This window comes from Geotrypetes seraphini, chromosome 2, assembly GCF_902459505.1.
Source record: "Geotrypetes seraphini chromosome 2, aGeoSer1.1, whole genome shotgun sequence".
Lineage (NCBI taxonomy): Eukaryota > Metazoa > Chordata > Amphibia > Gymnophiona > Dermophiidae > Geotrypetes > Geotrypetes seraphini.
In genome coordinates, this window is record NC_047085.1 from 282,304,277 (window position 1) to 282,328,031 (window position 23,755).

General features: G+C 46.4%; 1 protein-coding gene across 7 annotated transcripts in view; it reads left to right on the top strand.

The window, feature by feature from the left end:
• ICE1 (interactor of little elongation complex ELL subunit 1) overlaps positions 1–23,755 on the top strand; it is a 964,399-nt gene that overhangs the window by 685,188 nt on the left and 255,456 nt on the right. For all 7 annotated transcript variants that reach the window (XM_033929748.1, XM_033929749.1, XM_033929750.1 and 4 more), the window contains one exon: positions 17,907–18,289. In XM_033929748.1, the coding sequence (XP_033785639.1) occupies positions 17,907–18,289 (383 nt within the window). The remainder of the gene's footprint in view (positions 1–17,906; positions 18,290–23,755) is intronic.

The window sequence follows — 23,755 nt, forward strand, 5'->3', positions numbered from 1 at the left end:
ACGTGAAAATCCAGAACGTTTCCCGTCTTCTTAGCATTAAAGTTCTATCGCCTCCTCTGTTGTTTTTCTTTATAACATCTATGACAAGTCCTTTAAGGTGGTCGAATGTGTGGGCAGCTTCTATACAGTGTTGTACCAAAGGTTCTTTTTCTTGTTTTCTTTTTATATTAGATTTATGTTCGCCCAGACGAGTTTTAAAAGATCTGGTGGTCATACCTACATATATCTTGTTGCAGGGACACATTATGATATATACAACATAATCTGTTTGACATGTGCTGAAATGATTAAGTGTATAAATACTTTGATTGATAGGATGAACAAACTGTTTGGTTTGTATAGAAAATGCACAATAAGTGCAATGACCGCATTTGAAATGCCCAACACACGGAGAGGTGATTCTGGTTTCTTGAGACTTGTTCGTGCTTAAAAATTCTTTCAAGTTTTTTCCTCTTGAGAAGGCAAAACGTAATCTGTGATTTTCTAATTCTGGAAGAGTTTGTATGATATTCCAATGTTTTCTAATAATCTTCTTCATCTGCGCACTGGAAGTAGAATGTTTAAGGACACAGGTAGAACAAGGATCACTTAAAGTAGAGTTTCTATGTTTTGAATCATCCAATAGAAGGTCCCTGTTATTATATTTTGCTCTTCTATATGCATTCTTGATAATATACGTTGGATAACCTCTTGCTTTGAGTTTGCTACTAAGGTGTTTAGCTTGAATTTTAAACTCCGTTTGGAGTGAGCAATTCCTTTTTAATCTTAACATTTGCGAGAATGGCAAACTGTTCTTCAAGTGTCTGGGGTGACAGCTTTGATATTCGAGAAAAGTGTTTTTAGCTAGAGTTTTCTCAAAGGTGCGTGTATGACAACATGATAGTTCCTTGGTAATTTCTATATCCAAATAATGGATACGGAAAACAGAACATGTAAACGTAAACTGTATGTGATTATTACATGTGTTAAGCCAGGAAACAAAAGCCTGTAGTTGTTGTTCAGAGCCTCTCCATAGCATAAAAACATCGTCGATATATCTCCACCACGAGTATATAAGATGTTCAAACGGTGACTGATCAACCCATGTGGTTTCAAATGCGATCATAAAAAGATTTGCTACCGAGGGGGCAAAAGTAGCCCCCATGGCAACTCCTTGCGTTTGTTTGTAGAGGTTGCCATCAAAGCTAAAAAAGTTCTCACACATGGCTATTGTTGCTAGCGCAATAATAAATTCAGTAGGTACTAATTGCGGTTTAGGTTGATTTTCAAGAGTGTTTTTGATAACTTCTAATGCATCATATTGCGGAATTGAAGTGTATAATGAAGTTACATCTAATGTGACCATTATAAATGGTCCCTCATTCACATCTACTGAATTCAATTTATTGAGGAAATCCTTCGAATCTCTCACATAAGATTTACATTTGGGAACTTCATTTTTTATGAATTTGTCTACGAATCTGGATAATAGTTCAAGTACCGACCCTTTAGTTGAGGTAATTGGTCTAAATGGTGGATTAACTGGATCTTTGTGTATTTTTGGCAAAAAATAGATATTTGAAATGACTGGGTGATTTACATTCAGAAAACGGTAATCCCTGTTGGTAATAAATCCTGTCTTTAGAGCTGTGTCAGTAATTTTACGAATTCTAGTTTGTAATTTTTTGGTGGGATCTAATTTTATAGGCACATAGGCTGCCAGATCTTGCAGATGTTCTAAAGCCTTTGTATTGTAGGTTGATGTATCCTGGATCACAATTGCTCCGCCTTTATCGGCTGATTTAATAATAATGTTAGGATTATGTTGAAGATTGGTTAGAGCGATGTGTTCTTGAGATGTCAAATTCGATTTAAATTTGGTCTTAGTAGAATGTTTGAAAATTTTTTGGCAATCTTTATGCACTAGATCTTTGAAAAGTTTAATTCTAACATCTAAAGGACCAGAGGGTTTCCATGTTGATTTAGGTGCTATTGTAGTTCTATCTACCAAATCTTTTCTAGTTGCAAAAACGAGTTTAATTTCCAGGAGTCTAATGAATCTTTCGAAATCAATATTAAACTGAAACTCATTGCTTGGCACCGTGGGGACAAACGAGAGTCCCTGATTTAATAATTCCGTATCTGCAGGATTCAGTTCATATTTTGAAAGATTGACGGTGGCTATTGATTCTTTGATTGGGACCTTGTCCAAGGTCTGCTTCTGTTTAAATTTCTGCCCCGTCTGTTTTTCAAGATTGAAAGCCTCCTCTTGCCCCTAAAAAAGGTTTCCCTGAGTTGGAGCTTCCTGAAGAGCTAAGGCTAATTGAGGACGTGCTGGAATCAGCTGCATAAGTTGAAACAGTAGTATCTTGGTTATCATTAGTTTGCATCCAGTGATACACCTTATTACTCTGGTAGTCTTTTTCATCTCTGTAGAATTTTTTAAGTTTAAACTTCTTGGTGTTTTCTTTAAACTTTTCTAAATTTTCATTTATTTTAGTCAATTGATTTTGGAATAATTCTGAAGATTGAGTAGATTTTAAAGTTGTCATAGTTTTTTCTACATCTTGTTTTAAATCCTCGACTTGTTTTCTGCTTTTTTCTATAATTAATAGCATTTAGTCAAAGGAACATTTATTCAGAATCATATTCCATTTGGATAGAAACTCATTATCATCCTTAAAATTTTGAGGTTCTTTATTAATTCTTAATCCGCGTGGAATTCTTTCACATTTGCAATATTCTACTAAGATTCCACTGTTTAGCTCAATCTTCATAATTTTTTTGTTTTGATTGAAAAGGAGATTCCAATCAGTAGTTAAATTCTCAGTACCGGTAGAGTTAATTTCATATTGGGAAGGTACACTTAGGATGGATTCAGTTTGTTGGATGTTGAACCCAAAGGTTGTGTTCCAATTGCTTAAAGACATAGTATAGCAATAATTGGTACAACCAAAATGCAAATACCGTATTTGCCGGCGTATAAGACGACCCCCCAACTTTTACAGTTAAAATATAGAGTTTGTTATATACTCGCCGTATAAGACTACCCCTTCTTCCGCACACCTTCTGCACAACAAATAAAACTTAAAAGAACATCAGAATTTATTTCAACAATTTTAATTAATTCACTAAAGCTGAATAGAACAATAAACCCATGGGAGCTGCCATGCTATTTGTTTTCTAAACTGTTAACCAAACTGAAACTGTCAATGATAGAAGGAAGATAACACATAGAGGGAGAGAGCAAGTGCCGGGCAAGTCCCTAGCAAGTTTGCTGGCATGACAGTTTCCCTTTAAAAGCCTTCAAAAGCCTCCTGTTCGCCCCCGCAACTTCCTTAAGGGCTAGACTCCACACACGGCCGCATGTGCGAGAGACGTAGTAAAGAGGAAAGGGGTGGGGCCAGAGCACCGCTGCTTCCCGTTGCGCAGGATGAAGGAGCTGGCACCCTTGTCACACTGATGTTCCGCCATGGCCCCGCTGATGTCCCGGCAGGTTTACTAGTACCGTAAGCACCGTAAGGAGGTAAGGAAGGAGATGTTAGGGCATGTAAAGTAGAGAGTTGCGCGGGGACAGAAATCCCACCCGTCCCCACCCGTCCCTGCCAAAGTCCCACCAGTCCCCACGAGGAATCCCACCCGTCCCCGTGAGGAATCCCTCCGTCCCCACCCGTCCCCGCGAGGAATCCCCTCCATCCCCACCCGTCCCCGCGAGGAATCCCCTCCGTCCCCGCCCGTCCCTATAAACTTCAGAAATAGTTATTTCATTTAATTATGCTACTGAATTAAAGGCTCTGGTAGAAACCCATTTACAAATAAGCAAAAAGACTTTATTAATTTGAAAATATTAATTGGGAAGAATACATACTTTGTAAACGGGTTTCTACCAGAGCCTCTAATGTTTATAAATTTTTATCAACACAACTAATATACTACTTTATCCTGAAGCAAAAAAAAAAAAAAAAAAGAAATAGAATTCTTTTCCTACCTTTGTTGCCTGGTTTCTGCTTTCCTCATGTTCTCATTCAATTCCTTCCATCCACTATCTCTCTTCCTTCTGCATCTTCCATTTGCTCTGTTACTGTGCCTCTCCCTTTCTTCCCCCTTCCAAATTGGTCTGGCACCCATCTTCTTCTCTCTGCTCCCCCCATAGTCTGGCATCTGTCTTCTTCCCTGCCAGCGTCTTCTCCCTACTCTCTCTTCCTCATTTCCTTTGTGTCCTTCTCCCCCCCATCTTCCCCATGTCCTTTCAGCATCCTTGTCCACCCCTTTGTCTTCCCCATGTGCTTTCAGAGTCCTTCCCCCCTGCCCCACCCCGCCCTTCCCATGGCCTTTCAGCGTCCTTCTCCACCCCTTTGTATTCCCCCATGTGCTTTCAGCCTCCTTCTCCCTCCTCTGTCTTCAAGTGCTTTCAGAGTCCTTCCCCCCCCCTCCTGTCTTCACGATGGCCTTTCAGCGTCCTTCTCCCCCCCTCCTTCTCTACCGCCCCGGGTGCAGCACAGCCGGCCAGGTCCCCTTACTTTTGTGGCACTTCCCCGACCGACCGACAACAGCCCCGGTCCGACAAACCTCCCTGCCCTTAACCGCGAATCTAAATTACCTTCTTACAGCTGCTGTAAGAAGGTAATTTAGATTCGCGGCTACAGGGCAGGGAGGATTGTCGGACCCGGGCTGTTATCGGTCGGTCGGGGAAGTGCCACAAAAGTAAGGGAACCTGGCCGGCTGTGCTGCAACCGCGGCGGGGCGGGGCGGGGCGTGCCGCCCCTCTCCCTTGGTAGCCACACGAACCGCGAGGCTACTCTCCTTCTCCTTATCTGCCCTGCCTGCAGCACAGAGCCGAACGGAAGTCTTCCCGACGTCAGCGCTGACGTCGGAGGGAGGGAGGGCTTTGTTTAAGCCCTCCCTCCCCTCCGACGTCAGCGCTGACGTCGGGAAGACTTCCGTTCGGCTCTGTGCTGCAAGCAGAGAAGGTAGGGAGAAGAAGAGCCGCGTAAATCCAGAAGACTGAGTACATCCAGCCCCGCAGGAGCCCCGCTACCCTCGGAGGCGTCCCCATGGGATCCCCGCGACCCTAGGGGGCGTCCCCATGGGATCCCCGCGACCCTAGGGGCGTCCCCGTGCATCTCTCTAATGTAAAGTAAGGGCATGTAAACAGTACCCGGCGTATAAGACGACCCCCGACTTTGGGGAGGATTTTAAGGTACTGAAAAGTCGTCTTATACGCCGGCAAATACCAAATACTGAAAATACAATGTTACTTCCTAGAAACTTTGCATAAAGCACAGCCGTGCCTCAGAGACCGAGTCATCTAGCAACAAGAAATTTTTTATATATATTGCCAATCTTCGGTCACGTTCTCATTCATTGGCAACTGGCTAGTGCTTACCGCACATAGATATTGTAGTTCTATATTTATATCATTTTTTGAAATTTTTAAATATTTTTCTAAATTTTCTTGTGGTTTAATTTTTCTTAAAAAAATAAATATGCTTAATAAGATAGTGCATATATTCATAAAGCACTTATCTGAAACTGTTATCAGCACTGTGTTTTTCCCAACGGGGCCACCGTTTCACCCGATGTGGCTTCGTCAGGGGAAGACAGTGCCTAAAACACAGAAAATTCAATTAGTTTCAATGTAAACTGGCTAAACATACCTTTAAATTTAAAGCAATATCGTGTTAAATTCAAAATTTAATTTAGCAACTCACGGAACACCATTCGACCTGGCTCCTTAGTGTAGCTTAATCTATTAAATAGCGGCGAGCTTCTGAGAATGCCAAGCTTTTAAATGGTCCAATACAGACCTGCCGGTGCTTACGTTGGTCAGATGATCGACGTACACTGACATCACTAATCAAGTGAATGCGATCAGTGGAAATACAAAAAAAATTGGTTTTCAAATGTTTTTTCTTTTGAGATGTTTCCAGGTCATGGCCGACTTTTAGGCTGAAGATAAAAAATTTTTTTTGTATTTCCATTGATCGCATTCACTTGATTAGTGATGTCAGTGTACGTCGATCATCTGACCAACGTAAGCACCGGCAGGTCTGTATTGGACCATTTAAAAGCTCGGCGTTCTCAGAAACTCGCCGCCATTTAATAGATTAAGCTACACTAAGGAGCCAGGTCGAATGGTGTTCCGTGAGTTGCTAAATTAAATTTTGAATTTAACACGATATTGCTTTAAATTTAAAGGTATGTTTAGCCAGTTTACATTGAAACTAATTGAATTTTCTGTGTTTTAGGCACTGTCTATTACTTCCCCTGACGAAGCCACATCGGGTGAAACGGTGGCCCTGTTGGGAAAAACACAGTGCTGATAACAGTTTCAGATAAGTGCTTTATGAATATATGCACTATCTTATTAAGCATATTTATTTTTTTAAGAAAAATTAAACCACAAGAAAATTTAGAAAAATATTTAAAAATTTCAAAAAATGATATAAATATAGAACTACAATATCTATGTGCGGTAAGCACTAGCCAGTTGCCAATGAATGAGAACGTGATCGAAGATTGGCAATATATATAAAAAATTTCTTGTTGCTAGATGACTCGGTCTCTGAGGCACGGCTGTGCTTTATGCAAAGTTTCTAGGAAGTAACATTGTATTTTCAGTATTTGATTTATATTTCCCAAAGTATTTGCATTTTGGTCGAGAACATGTCTCACAAAGGAACATCAGAGTCCATACACAGAACTATTCAGTTTCTAGGTCTACTAGAGTTCTTTGTAAACTACCCCAAGTCCCATTTGCTACCTGTATAAGTTGGAATACATAGGAGCTCTGCTTGATAAACTGCATGCTTTGGTTTACCTGCCTTAAGTGAAGGCAGAGACCCTAGCTTCTAAATGATCTCAGCTAACTAAAAACCTAATGGATGTCATCCAGATCCCTCCAGAATTGAGTTAGTCTCTTCTTTGGTAAACATTTCGATCCAATCTGACTCTTGGAATCACATTCCAAATTCCACCTCCTCAGTAAATGGTAATGATGAATGCATCTGGCTTGTGATGGGGAGCTGATGTAGATGATCATCACACCTAGGGGACATTGTTTCAGGAGACAGATCTTCACATCAGTCTCCTAGAAATAAAGGCTATTTGGAATACTCTAATGGGTTTCAAGGACTGGCTTCAGAATCAAATTATTCTCAATTAAACAGACAACCAGTTTGCAATATGTATGTGCACAAGGTGTAGGGGTGGTTGTATGCTCTTCTACCTCTTGTGACATGAGTCTATGGTGATGTGGCAGTATGCTCTCTTTCATAGAATGGTCATCTGAGCCATCTACTGTAATCTTTTGTGTTTTTTGTATTCTTTATTCAAACAACACACTTTTCAGTGCCTGCCAGTCAGCACTTAAGTACAGTGAGCATTAATTTGCATGCACATTATTCTGAGTATGCCACAGTAATTTTGTTGTGTGATGATAGAGAGCCTGAAGAGTTATGGAATGACATCAAAGCTGTAATTAGTAATGAAGCTAAAAAAAAATCCAGAAGAAAAAGAAAGCCAAGAAATCACTTTGGACCTCAGAAGAAAGCAGAAAAGTAGCAGAAGAAAGAAGACAAGCAAAACTATCCAGTGATAGATAAAAAGTATCACAAATAAGCTGAGTGTTTCAATGTCAAGTTCGGTAAGACAAAGAACAATATCTCAAGGATATTTGTCAGAAAATTGAATCAGAACAAATAAATGGAAAAAATCAGTTTAGCGTATCAGGAGATTAAGAGATTGCAGCTGAAATTCCAACCTCGACTGGGGTTGCTTGAAGATGCCAATGGAATGATATTGAATTATCCAGAAAGCATTAAAAGAGATGGAAAGAATATACAGAAAATTTATACAAACAAGACAATGAGGATAACATTGGGGAAATTGAACTGGAAACTGAAGCCGAAGAAGAACCAGATATTTTAAAAGAAGTCATAGCAGCAATTAAAGCTTTATTGAAAAACAAGTCACCTGGTATCGATGGTATTAGACTCAGATGGTGCTATCATAGCCCTCACTCAACTGTGTCAACAGATTTGAAAGGAAAAAACATGGCCAACCGATTGGAGAAGAACACTGTGATGCCAAGGATTGTAACAACTACAGAACAATTGTTTTATATTCAGCAAAACATTGCTGAAAATAATACAACAAAGGTTCCAATCATATATTGAGCAAGAACTACCCATAGTTCAGGCTGGTTTCAGAAAAGGTTGAGGAACAAGAGACTTATTACCAATGTTAGATGGATTTTGGAGAAGAGCAGAGCAAATAATACCAAAAAAAACCCTATACCTTTGCTTCATCGACTACAGCAAAGCTTTTGACTGTGTGGTTCACAATAAACTATGGAGAACTCGGTACAAACTAGAATACTAAATACAGACATCAGCTGATATAGAGCCTATATGAAAATCAAAAAGCTTCACTGAGAACTGAATATAGCACAACTGATTGGTGTTCAATAAAACATGGCAGCAGACAATGATGCTTCCATAGCAAAGCAGCAGATGAATCCAGAGACTAGTGGGTATAGCTCACATCGACCAGCAGGTGGAGATAGAGAACTGATTAACAGTTGGCCTTAAAGCCTGGTGTTCCTCCTGTTGATTCAGTTTTGCTCTATCTCCCAGCAGGGATGGAGCTTACTCGTTAGCTCCTGGATTCTGGCTGGGGCCGGTTTAAGTGTGTTCCTGTGGCTTCCTCTGTTGAGACTAGTTCTCTTCAGTAGGACAGGGGTGCCTGGCTGAGCGGTGCCGGCTTTGGGAGCTACACCTGGGCCCTCCCAGGTCCCTTCTCCACCCTCCCCTCCGTTTGTTTGAGCGGGTTCTTGGGCCACTGCAGGAGTGTTGTTCTTGGTTTCTTCATTCCAGTAAAAAAAAAAAAAAAAAAAAACCACGACTTCCTGCTTGTGCTGAGCTGTTTTCGAGTGGCTTGCAGTACAATTACCAGCTGTAACCTGGCTTCAGTTTGAGCGGGGGACCGGTTGGTGAGTAACTTTTTTGGCTGTCTGCTTCATGCTTCAGTAGTCGGTTGTTCGTTTTCGTGGACCGCGGTAGCTGGGGGGCGGAGTCGGCGGTCGGCGGCGTGTCGCCACGTGTGTAAAAAAAAAAAAAAATAAAGTTTTTGTGTTCGCCGATTGAAGAGATGGCGGCGGAGGCTACTCTGCGGTGCTCGCGCTGTGGGAAGCGCAGAGCACTGTCGAGCTTCTGTTCTGCCGGGTGTTCGGATACACCGGCGGAAGACGCTTTCCTCCAGGCTTGTGAGATAGCCATCTCCCGGGTCAGCGAGGCACGGGCTAAGTCCCCGGTTCTCGAGGTCGACGCGGGGGGGCTGCAAGGCTCCTCCGCGGCTGAGGGGAGGTCAGTGGCGGTCGGGGAGCCAGGACCGCTAGGGGATGGCGCGGCTTCGCGCCCAGGCATGGATCTGAGCGGGGCAGCGTCACTGGGATTGAGTACCTTCTCCCCTGAATTTATTATGTTGTTGCACCGAGCATTTCTGCTGCAGGGCTTGCAGCCTGCCCAGTCAATGCCGGTGACCGGTCCGTCCCTCCCTGGGCCGTCCACCTCTACTGGTCATAATAATACCGGACCGGCTACGGGTCCTATGTTGTCGCCTGGGCGGTCGCAGGGGGCGAAAAAACGCAGACTCGCGACCGCGGACGCAGAGGGTAATCTTCCATTATCCCCTTTCTCTCTTCCTGACTCGTTGGAGGAAGGTGAGGTCTTAGATTGGGAAGCAGAGGATCCCCCGGGTAGGGAAGTTGATGATCCTTCAGCTCTCCGTCTGTTTCATACAGAGGAACTGGCTTCCTTGATTTCTAAGGCTTTGCAGGGGTTGAATATTTCTCAGGCAGATGCTAAGGTGTCGGGTAACCTCCTGATGGCAGGTACACGTAGGCCACCTAAGTCCTTTCCGGTGCATGAAGCCATGCAGGAGCTGATCTCGGCGCAATGGGATACGCCGGAGGCCAGTTTAAGAGTGGCAAAAGCCATGCGGCTCTTGTATCCGGTTGACCCGACTGAACTGGATAAGTTTAGATTACCCAGGGTGGACGCTTTGGTGGCAGCGGTAACCAAAAAGACTACCTTACCGGTGGAAGGGGGGGTTACATTGAAGGATGCGCAGGATAGGAAGATTGAATCTTCACTAAAGATGTCCTTTGAAGTGGCTGTGGTTACCTTACAGGCCGCAATCTGCAGCTCTTATGCGGCGCGAGCATGTCTGCAGTGGTCGCAGGGCATGACCGATAATTTAATGGAGTCTGGGGGTTCTGTCCCTTCGGAGCTGGCTGATTTGGAATCAGGCTTGGCTTATTTGGCTGACTCCTTATATGATATTATTTGGGCGTCTGCGAAACAGATGTCTCTTTCGGTGGTATCACGCAGATCCTTATGGCTCCATCATTGGGCGGCAGATGCAGCATCCAAGCTTCGGCTGGTGAGACTCCCTTTTAAAGGGGGTTTATTGTTTGGAGAAGATTTAGATAAACTGGTAAAGGATTTTGGGGATACCAAAACTCAACGTTTACCGGAGGATAGGGCTAGGCCCCCGGTGAGGTCCTCATCGTCTAGACCGCGCTTCCGGGATGTTAGGTGATCCAGGTCTGGTAAACCTTTCTTCAGATCTGCATCTGGTTCGTTCTCTGCTTCGAGACCTAGGTTTCAGCAGAGGGGTTCCTTTCGTACGACGAAACCCGCTTCAGGGCAGTCAACCCGTACCCCAGCCAATCGCACTCCACAATGACGGGGGCTTGGCTCCCTCCGCCTTTCCCTTAGGGGGCCGGCTTTCGGCGTTCCGGGCGGAGTGGGCCACAATCACGTCAGATCAGTGGGTGTTGGACATTATTCAAGAAGGGTACAAGTTAGAGTTCGCCTCTCCCGTCGTAGATTCTTTCTTGGTGTCCCCGTGCAATGGGGCGGCCAAGGGAGACGCGGTCCGTATGTCTCTTCAGGTGCTGCTCGATCTGGGGGCGGTGGTACCGGTGCCCCCGGAAGAGGTAGGCCGCGGTATATATTCCCTTTACTTCATTGTACCAAAGAAGGGGGGGTCCTTCAGACCGGTGCTGGATCTCAAAAGAGTCAACAGATTTCTCAGTGTTCGCCATTTCCGGATGGAGACGGTGCGCTCGGTTATTGCGGCTGTAAGACCGGGAGAGTTCCTCACGTCCCTCGATCTCAAGGAGGCGTACCTCCATATTCCGATCTGGCCTCCGCATCAGCGGTATCTGCGGTTTGCGATTCTAGGCCAGCATTATCAATTTCGGGCAATGCCCTTTGGCCTGGCAACGGCTCCCCGCACCTTTTCCAAAGTCATGGTGGTGGCAGCCGCCTTTCTACGCAAGGAAGGAATTCGGGTACACCCTTACTTAGACGACTGGTTAATCCGCGCCTCGTCCAGACAGGAGAGTCTGGCGGTAACTCAGCGGGTGATCTCTCTCCTTCAGTCGTTGGGGTGGATTGTCAACTTTCCCAAGAGTTTCCTGTCCCCGTCGCAGTCGTTGGTGCATCTGGGGGTGCGGTTCGACACGGCTCTGGGGAAAGTGTTTCTACCCCGAGACCGGGGGGAGAAATTGCAGGCTCAGATTCGCCTACTTCTCGGGTCGGCCAGACCTCGAGTTTGGGATTATGTACAGGTGCTGGGCTCCATGGTGGCGACTCTGGAGGTGGTCCCCTGGGCGCGGAGCCACATGAGGCCCTTACAACAGTCTCTGCTCTCTCGCTGGTCCCCGGCTTCTCTGAACTACAATGTGCGTCTCCAATGGAGTCTGCGAGCAGCTCGCAGCATGCACTGGTGGCTCCACGAGTTGCATCTTTGGAGGGGCATGCCGTTGGCCACGCCGGACTGGGTGGTGGTCACAACGGATGCCAGTCTGCGGGGCTGGGGGGCCCAATGCCTGCAAGCGTCAGTGCAGGGGATGTGGTCCTTCCAGGAGGCCCAGTGGCCCATCAATTTGCTGGAATTAAGAGCGATCAGACTGGCGCTGCAGGCTTTTCAGTCGCTGATTCAGGACAAGCCGACCAGAATCTTTTCGGACAGTGTCACGGCGGTCGCCTATGTCAATCGTCAGGGGGGCTCCCGGAGTCCGCAGTTGGCAGAAGAGGCAAGAAGTTTGTTTCGATGGGCGGAGAGCCATGTTCCGCTTCTGTCGGCGGCACACATTGCAGGTCACGAAAACGTGCAAGCGGACTTCCTCAGCAGAAATCTTCTGGATCCGGGCGAGTGGGAGTTGTCTGCTCGAGCGTTCGGCCTGCTAGTCCGTCGTTGGGGGTTGCCAGAGATGGATCTCATGGCCTCGTCCCACAATGCGAAGTTGCCTCGGTTCTTCAGCAGACGCAAGGAAATGGGATCAGAGGGGGTGGACGCGTTAGCTCTCCCATGGCCTCCAAATTCCCTTCTGTATGTGTTCCCGCCTTGGCCCATGATAGGTCGAGTGTTACAGCGCATCTCTCGCTTTCACGGCAAAGTCATCCTGGTGGCTCCGGATTGGCCGCGTCGGCCGTGGTACGCAGATCTGATTCAGCTTTCGGTAGGTGAGCGGGTAACGTTCCAGGTAACCCCGGACTTACTGACTCAGGGAAGATCCGGCCCGCTTTGGTCTTACGGCCTGGCTATTGAGCGGTCAAGGCTAAAAAAGAAGGGCTATTCGGAACGGGTGATTGCCACCCTGCTTAAAGCTAAGAAAATTTCGACTTCAGCCTCCTATGCGAGAGTCTGGAGAATTTTTGAGGCGTGGTGCGGCCGCCAGGGATTGGCGCCCTTCCAGGCATCTCTGCCGGCTATTCTTGCTTTCCTGCAGGAGGGCGTAGAGAAAGGGTTAGCCTATAACTCTTTAAAGGTTCAGGTGGCGGCTATTGCCTGTTACAGGGGCCAGGTGGCTCGCTCGTCGCTCGCTTCACAGCCGGATGTGGTCCGTTTCCTCAAGGGGGTTCACCATATCCGGCCGCCGGTTAAGCGGATTTGTCCAACATGGAACCTTAAATTCGTCCTTGGGAAGTTGCAGGGGGCACCTTTTGAGCCCCTGTCGGCGGCCACTTTGAAAGATGTCACGCTGAAAACAGTGTTTTTGGTGGCGATGGCTTCAGCAAGGCGGGTATCGGAACTACAGGCGCTTTCTTGCAGAGAACCCTTTTTACGTTTTTCGGAAACTGGGGTGTCGGTGTGTACGGTGCCATCCTTCCTACCTAAGGTTATTTCTTCCTTTCATGTGAACCAGAGTTTGTTTCTCCCATCCTTCCGGAAGGAGGATTGGGGAAAACGATTTTTGTCTTTGCGTCTACTGGATGTACGACGTGTGCTTCTCCATTATTTGGGGGTGACGAATGATTTTCGTAGGTCGGACCATCTCTTCGTGTTGTTCGCGGGTACAAACAAGGGGATGGCGGCGTCTAAGGCGTCCATTGCGCGTTGGGTCAAGGAAACTATTGCTTCGGCTTATGTGTTGACAGGGAAGAAAGTACCGGAGCACCTTCATGCTCACTCCACTCGGGCTTTGGCTACGTCTTGGGCGGAGTCCGGGGGGATGTCTTTAGAGGAAATTTGCCGGGCGGCCACTTGGTCGTCGGGAAATACCTTTTCAAAGCATTACCGGTTAGACGTAGCGGCCCGTTCGGAGGCAAGTTTTGGCGCTGCACTGCTAGCAGAGGCGGCATTGGCGTCCCACCCGGTTTGAGTTTGCTTTGCTACATCCCACTAGTCTCTGGATTCATCTGCTGCTTTGCTATGGAAGGTAAAATTATGGTCTTACCTGTTAATTTTCTTTCATTTAGAAGCAGCAGATGAATCCAGAGCCCCTCCCCAAGTGCACTATCTGTGTGTAGGGTGTTTGTTTAGTTGTTTGGTTAGGCTATGGTTGGTAATTGTATTATTTCATTGCTGAGGGGCACATTTTCTACTGGAATGAAGTTTTATGGATGCTCATTCTCCTTTCGGGATGCTTGGGCAAAGTGCATAACTGAATCAACAGGAGGAACACCAGGCTTTAAGGCCAACTGTTAATCAGTTCTCTATCTCCACCTGCTGGTCGATGTGAGCTATACCCACTAGTCTCTGGATTCATCTGCTGCTTCTAAAGGAAAGAAAATTAACAGGTAAGACCATAATTTTACCATCTTGTCACCTTACCTGTTTAACCTGTACAGTAAAACCATCTTCAGAAAAGCAGATTTGGAAGAAGAGAGTGTCTGTTTCAAAGTTGGTGGCCAAAACATAAACAGCCTGCGCTAGGCAGATGATACAACACTCATCACCAGCAGCAAAGAAGGCATGCTGTATCTACTGAGAAATGTCAAAGCCGAAAGTCATAACATGGGATTGGAACTGAACATAAACAAGACGAAGATTGGAGTGGCTTAACCAAGATGGCGGCTGGTCACTGGAGTTAAGACGCCACGGATGTGCCTGGGGGGTGCTTTTTACATTATCGATGGTCAAACGTAAATCTAAGCTCCGGGTTCTCCTGGATGAATCTTTTGCGGCAGCAGGCCCAACGGACGCCTTTCTACAGCATGGTGCCCAAATGAATGAGCCAGTGTTTTCCTCGGCTGTGAGAGGCACACAAGCTGAAGCGTCAGCACTCTCCCTCGAGGCAACATCTTTATCTCTGGAGAAATGGAGTCCTCCGAGTCGCCCTGGGGCGTTAGAGCAGCAGTTGGAGGAAGGAGTGTCCCGGAGTGTTCTCTCTCCCTGAGTGCGGGAGTCGACTCATCAGGGGGAGTAGTGAAGCTAATTCAGCACTCAGAGGAGTTGAAGCAGCAGATCTCTCAGGATTTCCTTGTTAAATTCATCTTTGGCTGAGGCTGCAGGTACTTTAATTTCATCAGAGGGTCTGGGTTTAGAATTTGCACCTATGCAAAGACCCGAGGTCTTTAATATGGAAACACTTTGGGAAGCAATATCTAATTTGCAACTCTCTTTGGGGACCCAAATGTAGCACTGTTGTTTCAGAAAATTTGAAGTTGAAAAATAGATTATATAGCCTGGAAAATAAAGTGGATGGACATGAGACCAGAATAAAAACTGCGGAGTCCCAAGTCTCAGTGTGAGTAAGGGACAGTGGCAATCTTAATTTTAAGGTGGAAATGCCAGAGAACATGACCAGGCGATATAATCTTCAGATTACAAATTTTCTAAAATTATCACATACACTAGTGCAAGATACATTTAAGAAATATCTGAGAGAAATTTTGAAAATTCCTGAAACCTCTTATCCGCCTCTCTTAAAAAATCTATTATTTGCCAACTAGATCAACAATCTATTTAGCTCCGCCCACCCCCGACGTCAACCACCGAAGCTCCCCCTTTAAATCGGAGGGGCCAATGGTGCTCAGCCGTTCAGCTTGCGTCGAAAGCGAGCGTTAAAGGCAAGAGGTCCTTTGAGAAGGGATGAGCCACCGCTAAAGCAGAGCGGAAAGAGACCACAGCAGGCACAAAGGACACACAGCCAGGCAGACACAGAGGACAGCAGGCGCAGAGGACAACCACAGCAGGCACTGAAGGCATCCACAACAGACCGGCAAGCAGTCAGCAATGGAAGCAGCAGACGGAAGCAAGATGTTGAGCTACCCAGTTTTCTGTACCGTCTGCCATATGTATGACTACCTCACCTCTGGGAGGCGGTCTTACATATGCGCTCGATGCGGAGAACTGGAGAGCCTGAAGAGACAAGTCAGACTCCTGGAGGATAGAATAATGGAATTGGAGGCATTTCAAGCAGCGGAGGAGAAAGACAGAGATGCAGAGAACGTCAAGACAGAGGAAGCAGAGGACACCAACGAGGAAGAAGTCAGAGCTGGAGAAGTTCATAGAGGAGGCATACAGGGAGCCTTTGGAAAATCACCAGCAACAGTGGAACTGCCAAAAGACACCTACAGAGTATGTGGACCACCCGACAAGACAACCACCATGAAGAAATGGGTGACACAGCAGCGAGAACAAAGAATACGGATCTGCGGCAGGAGAGATGGACATACACCAGGGACACAGACCTGTGGCTGGAGAATCAAGAGAAGATAGAACAGCAATGTGGGGGACTCCATCATCAGACAAATCAACAGCCACATAGCGGAAGGAAGGCTGATGTCCTGCCTACTGGGAGCCAAGGTAGAAGACATAGTGAGCCGCATTGACAGGATCATTGACAGCGTGGAAAAAGAAGATATGACATTGGTGATCCATGTGGGGGATGAACAATGTGAGCAAAAGGAACTACAACAGAGAAGTACTGAAGGACCAGTTCTGGATGCTGGAAAGGAAGCTGAAGACCAGAACGCAGAGGATAGCATTCTCGGAGATCCTGCTGGTACCCAGGGCTGATGAGAAGAGGCAGATGGAGCTACAAGCCCTGGATCAATAGCATGGAATATTGTTACTCCTTGGGTTTTGGCCAGGTACTAGTGACCTGGATTGGCCACTGTGAGAACGGGCTACTGGGCTTGATGGACCATTGGTCTGACCCAGTAAGGCTATTCTTATGTTCTTTGATATTTCTGGGTCATAGACTAAAGTCCACCTGGTAATGGCCTAGGTTTCAACTGCTGAAGTTGTCGTTCAAGCTCACTCCAGCCTATCCAACCATCCCATTGTTTGCAGGATATCTACTGTAAAGTCTGTCCTGTAACATCCTCATGTTCCAAGTTAGTGGAGTTCCAATTGATGCCTTCCCCAACCCATCCTACACCGAATCACCACATATGGGACACAAACCATACAAGTTTGTCCAATACCGGCCTTAGTTCTTTAATTTTTATCACTTGTTTGTTTTATAATTAGAGATCATTGGGCTGTTTGGATAACTATTGGATAGATTTGCTTTTCTTTGTATTTCCTGAAAGGAACTTTAACTCATTAGAAAGGGAAAATTTAGATCTTTTTAGAGCAATGTCTCTCAAACTTTCTCGAGCCGGGGCACACTAAAAGTAGTGGCCATGACTTGAGGCATCCAAAAGTACGTGGATGTCACCGCGCACATGCATGACATCATCATGTTGACGTCCACGTATGTACAGAAGCCCTCCAGAAGGGCCCTGAGATGCCAATAGGGGGTGCCAGCAGGGAAGAGGGCTGGAGAGAAGGAGAGGCACTGGCGCCAGCTGATTGCCCACAGCAGTGTTTCTCATCTACTTCAAGCTAAGTACCCCCTAAGTCTAATAATTAATTGAATACCCCAACCACAGACCTCCCTAGGCCCACCCAAGCACTACCCCAGATCCCATCCCCTTTACTAACTGTAATGCAATTTTTTCCATTCATTTTTCATATACACACAATATTACACAGCAGATATAAATTCTCAAAACTGACACATTTCAATCACTATATTGAAAATAAAATCATTTTATCTAACTGCGATCCTCTGGAGGCTTTTGTAATTAGCTATAAAGGTGAGACCGGAAGCCCACGGGGGAAGCCGGAGGATGCTATAGAGAAGGGAGAAACATGCAGGCCTTCAGCGAATCAGGCAGCACTGGTGCTGTACTGTATAAGGAAGTCAGCTGACAGGTGCCTCTCTTCCTCTTCAGTGTCGCCGTGGCACACTTTGAATCTCAGGAGGCATACTAGTGTGCCTCGGCACACAGTTTGTGATACACTGGTATAGAATATATCAAATAGTAGTTGTCATTTTACACAGCGAGCTTATTGTGACATTTTCACAGTAAAGGTTACTATGTTCCTTACTTGGTTATTTTGTAATATATAGGGTCCCTTTTACAAAGCCATGATAGCAATTATCCCGCATCAAATGCACTGAGTGCATTAGCGGCAGGAGAATTGCTACTGTGGCTTTATAAAAAGGACCCAAGAGATAATTAGGACATGCTTGTCATTCAAAAGTAAAAGAAAAATATTTTTAAAAGCATTAGAGTTAAATATTGGAAGGTGTAATTGATATTTTTTTATGTATATATTTTTATTTCAAAATATAGAAAAAGTGGTCAAGAAATGTTGCACACCTCAGAAATCTGATGCTTGCATTGTGACTCCAAGTCATAATAGTCCATTAGAACCTGTTGCATTGCAGAAATCCACACTACCACCTGGGATAAAAAATGACAGTAATCCACAAGAAGGTGATGTGATTAAGCTGAGCAATAAATTTGAAGGTGATGTAGAGGACTGCAATGATGACCATGCCTTTTATGAAGCTAAAACCTTGACTCTCGCTGTTGAAACAGACTTGGCAAATAATTCAAGTGATTCTGATCAGGAAGATGAAAACTGTTTTAATAATCTACTAGAAGTAATGAAATGTGTAAAACCTCTTCCACCACTTCTATCACCTTTGCCGTTTTCGCCTTCTGTTACACAGGTGAGTCAATTTGAATGTGTCAGTTATTCTCTACAGTAATGGATACATTTTATGATTCAGTAATAAGTGAACAGAAGCTGACATCCTCCACATTATACAAACTTAACACATTATCCCACTAAAGCTGTAATCTGGCACCTAAAGTTAAGTGCCTATTGCGGGTGTAAATTATAGAATACTAGCATTTAGTATGCCTTGTTCGAGAAATTAGATTCTTTGCTTTTCCCGCTGTAGTCAAATCTTGGCTTACCAAGCTGCCCTTTGGGACAAGAGCTTTGGTAAGTTGATTTCCAGTTCCTAATATCAATTTCAGGAAATTATTAAAAACCCGTCTTTTTAAGAAGATCTTTTAGTAACTCAATTGTTAAAATTTCTCTTTTTCTCTTTGAATACTTTTTATTACAGAGTTGCCATTTCACTGCATATGCACAGTTATCTTTTTTATGAACCGCACTGAACTGTGAGGTTGTAATGGTATATAAGAATATTGTTACGTTACGTTATGTTATGTTACAATGATGTGCATAAGTGCTAGTTGGGTACTAAGCAGTATTCTATAATTTTAGCACACAAATGGGAGAGGACATTTATAGGAGGAGGTTAATGGGTAGGGCATGGGTGCACCCAATTTACACATGTAACTTATAGAATGCTGTTACAGTGGTGCCTCGCATAACGGACGCCTCGCACAGCGAACGCTGCGCACAACGAACTTTATGTCTTGATCCGTACAACGAACTTCGTTTCACACAACGAAGTCGCCCGAGCTGCATCCTTCCGCGCAGGCACTGCGCTTAACTGCCCTCTCTCCGCCTGGTTCCCTCTTGCCCCCCCCCCCGACTCCCCGACACGATCGGGGCAAAAAGGAGCCCAAGCCCTCTTGCCCCGCCGATTCCCCAACTCCCCACACAATATCGGGCCAGGAGGGAGCCCAAGTCCTCCTGGCCACGGCGACCCCCTAACCCCACCCTGCACTACATTACGGGCAGGAGGGATCCCAGGCCCTCCTGCCCTCGACGCAAACCCCCCCCCCCCCCAACGACCCCCCCCCCCCCCAAGAACCTCCGACCGCCCCCCCAGCCGACCCGCGACCCCCCTGGCCGACCCCCATGACACCCCCAACCCCCTTCCCCGTACCTTTCTGTAGTTGGCCGGACAGACGGGAGCCAAACCCGCCTGTCCGGCAGGCAGCCAACGACGGAATGAGGCCGGATTGGCCCATCCGTCCCAAAGCTCCGCCTACTGGTGGGGCCTAAGGCGCCTGGGCCAATCAGAATAGGCCCGGGAGCCTTAGGTCCCTCCTGGGGGCGGGGCCTGAGGCACATGGGCCCAACCCGACCATGTGCCTCAGGCCCTGCCCCCAGGAGGGACCTAAGGCTCCCGGGCCTATTCTGATTGGCCCAGGCGCCTTAGGCCCCACCAGTAGGCGGAGCTTTGGGACGGATGGGCCAATCCGGCCTCATTCCGTCGATGGCTGCCTGCCGGACAGGCGGGTTTGGCTCCCGTCTGTCCGGCCAACTACAGAAAGGTACGGGGAAGGGGGTTGGGGGTGTCGTGGGGGTCGGCCAGGGGGGTCGCGGGTCGGCTGGGGGGGCGGTCGGAGGTTCTTGGGGGGGGGCGGTCGTTGGGGGGAGGGGGGGTTTGCGTCGAGGGCAGGAGGGCCTGGGATCCCTCCTGCCCGTAATGTAGTGCAGGGTGGGGTTAGGGGGTCGCCGTGGCCAGGAGGACTTGGGCTCCCTCCTGGCCCGATATTGTCGGGGAGGTGGGGAATCGGCGGGGCAAGAGGGCTTGGGCTCCCTTTTGCCCCGATCGTGTCGGGGAGTCGGGGGGGCAAGAGGGCTTGAGCTCCCTTTTGCCCCGATCGTGTCGGGGAGTCGGGGGGGCAAGAGGGCTTGAGCTCCCTCTTGCCCCGATCGTGTCGGGGAGTCGGGGGGGGCAAGAGGGCTTGAGCTCCCTCTTGCCCCGATCGTGTCGGGGAGTCGGGGGGGGCAAGAGGGCTTGAGCTCCCTCTTGCCCCGATCGTGTCGGGGAGTCGGGGGGGGCAAGAGGGCTTGAGCTCCCTCTTGCCCCGATCGTGTCGGGGAGTCGGGGGGGCAAGAGGGCTTGAGCTCCCTCTTGCCCCGATCGTGTCGGGGGGGCCAGGGACCACACGGAGTCACCCACCGTACCACCCGATTCGGGTAAGCGCAGGTATCGGTGGGTGGCTTATTTGCGGGGGGGTGCCTTATTTTACATTTTTTTCTAAAAAGGGGGGGCTGTCTTATTTGATGGCCCTGCCTTATCATTGGGGAAACACGGTAGAAAAAAAAAAAAAATGAACAGTTAAGTCCCAGTTTTTGCCGCTGAGACTCTGCCCTCTCACTGTAAAATTAGACTCTACTTAGTCTGTCTTTAAATTTAAAAAATGTGTGTTGTTTTAAAAAACAATTATGTTTTTAGATGTATCTAAATAAAAATAATAACCAAAAATTTATCTTTTTTTATGTCATCTTAGCATATTTTATGCTACAGAACGAATTATTTTTTTTAACATGTATTGTTATGGGAAAACGCGTTTCACACAACGAACGTTTCACATAACAAACTTGCTCCTGGAACGGATTAAGTTCGTTGTGTGAGGCACCACTGTATTTGCTAAAGTGACACTTGTAATTGACATGGCATATTCCTTTTGGTAATTGACATGGCATAAGTCAATATTCCTAAATTTTGCTATGAAAATGCCAACACACTAGTATTCTGTAATGGATACTGGGCAACCAGATGTCATTATAGAATTAGTGCTTGGTTCACTGCATCATGATGCCTAGCCCAGCTTTTAGACACCCTTTATAACATTGCCCCCTATATTTCTTTTCAGGTGTTGATACATAAATACTCTCTGATGATTTTAACAGATTGAGAATTAAAAGAATGAGAATATGGCAGGCATAGAAGTTTCTGACACCCTTTCAGTTGATAATTAAAAAATAAATTTCTGTTACATCTCCTCAGAAATCTGTACCTATGGTGTTCAATCCAAACCCATGAACCTGGTCTTGCAGAAGTGTAATATGTCTTTCAGCACCTCCCACATTGCCAGTGGAGTACAGTGCTCCCTTCAGTTTTTCCTTCTGCAAGCGAACCGTGCCAAGCTGAACCCTTGGCTAGCCCAAATGATGCTAGAGGCCCCGACCTACCTAGACTTCAGAAAACTTCTCAAAACACACCTCTTCCGCGAACAAGACCCTTAGTCCTTACTCCCCGCATACACTCCAACCCCCCCCACCCCCACCTCCCTCTCCCCCCCCCCTCTTCTGGTTTCCCACTCCCTCCATTTTATCCTCTAACCCAACTACGATAAACCTGTGCCTCCTTCCGCGCTACCTGCAATTCCGATAAAATTTTTGTAAATCCGGGTTCAGACCGGATCCTAATGTAACGAATGTAAACCGCCTAGAACTCTTTGGGTATGGCGGGATATAAGAACATAATAATAATAATAATAATAATATGCAACCAGACATTTACAAGGAACCTAAGAAAAAAATGAAGCTCCTATTGCTAAAGTCTTAGTTGCAGGAATTGCTTTCTACACAATTGTGTCTGTCTGGCTACATCTGGAAATATCATTAATTGATAACCTGTTTCTTGGCAAAATATAATTTCAAAATAGTTTTCCACTTCAGTTTGAAAAGTAACAAGCAAGGTAGCTCTCTTAGCTATGAGGAAAAAATAGCCAAGGAGGCAAAAAACTTCAAGCTGTTCTTTCGATATATTAAGGGGAAACGACCCAACAATGAAATCAATGGCACAACGTGCAGCAGCTTCAAAGAAAGCAAACCAAATGTTGGGTATTATTAAGAAGGGTATTACAACAAGGACGAAGGAAGTCATCATGCCGCTGTATCGCGTGATGGTGCGCCCACATCTGGAGAACTGTGTTCAATATTGGTCACTGTACCTCAAGAAGGACATGGCGATACTTGAGAGGGCTCAGAGAAGAGTGACGAAAATGATAAAAGGTATGGAAAACCTTTCATACGCAGACAGGTTAGAAAGGCTGGGGCTCTTCTCCCTGGAAAAGCGGAGACTCAGAGGAGACATGATAGAGACCTTCAAGATAATGATGGGCATAGAGAAGGTAGAAAGGGACAGATTCTTTAGCCTATTGGGAACCACTAGAACAAGGGAGTACTCAGAGAAATTGAAAGGGGACAGGTTTAGAACCAATGCTAGGAAATTCTTTTTCACTCAGAGGGTGGTGGACACCTGGAATGCGCTTCCGGAGGTTGTGATAGGACAGAGTACACTAACGGGTTTCAAAGAAGGATTGGATAAATTCCTGAAGGATACGGGGATTGAGGGATATAGAAGGAGGTAGAGATAGGATATGATAGGTATAGATAAAAGGGCAAGGGGGATTAAATGATTTAGACAAGGATCACCTTACAGGTCATGGACCTGATGGGTCGCCACGGGAGCGGACTGCTGGGCGCGATAGACCTCTGGTCTGACTTCTTATGACCTGCAAAGGAAACGGTGGGGCCATTGAATGACCATGGAATGAAGGGAGTGCTAAAGGAAGACAATGCCATCTCCAACAAACTGAACACATTTTTTGCTTCTGTAGGAGGAGGAGTGTGAGGACCTACAAAGGGACCTGGACAAGCTGGAAGACTGGGCAAACAAATGGCAAATGCGCTTCAACGTAGACAAATGCAAGGTCATGCATATAGGGAAAAAGAACCCGTTGTTCAACTACAAATTGGGGGGGGGTATTGTTGGGAGACAGCAGACTCGAGAGAGACTTGGGTGTGCTGGTGGATGCATCACTGAAGCCATCTGCACAGTGCGCAGCAGCCTCGAAAAAAGCCAACAGGATGCTGGGCATCATAAAGAAGGGCATAACAACCAGAACACGGGAAGTCATCATGCCATTGTATCGAGCGATGGTACGTCCGCATCTGGAATACTGCGTCCAGTATTGGTCACCGCACCTCAAGAAGGACATGGCGGTACTTGAGAGAGTCCAAAGGAGAGCAACAAAAATGGTAAAAGGGCTGGAACACTGCTCGTACGCCGAGAGGCTGGATAGGCTGGGGCTCTTCTCTCTGGAGAAAAGGAGACTCAGGGGAGATATGATAGAGACCTTCAAGATCATGAGGGGCATAGAGAGGGTGGATAGGGACAGATTCTTCAGACTGAAGGGGACAGCAAATACGAGGGGGCATTCTGAGAAACTGAAGGGAGACAGGTTCAAAACAAATGCAAGGAAGTTCTTTTTCACCCAAAGGGTAGTGGACACTTGGAATGCGCTACCGGAGGAAGTGATCAGGCAGAGTACGGTACAGGGATTCAAGCAGGGATTGGATGGATTCCTGAGGGATAGAGGGATCGTGGGGTACTGAGTAAACCAACCTGGTCGTGCATGTGCAAGACCGGAGGGCTAGGACTTCGATAGGAGGGCAGAACTTAAATGGGAAA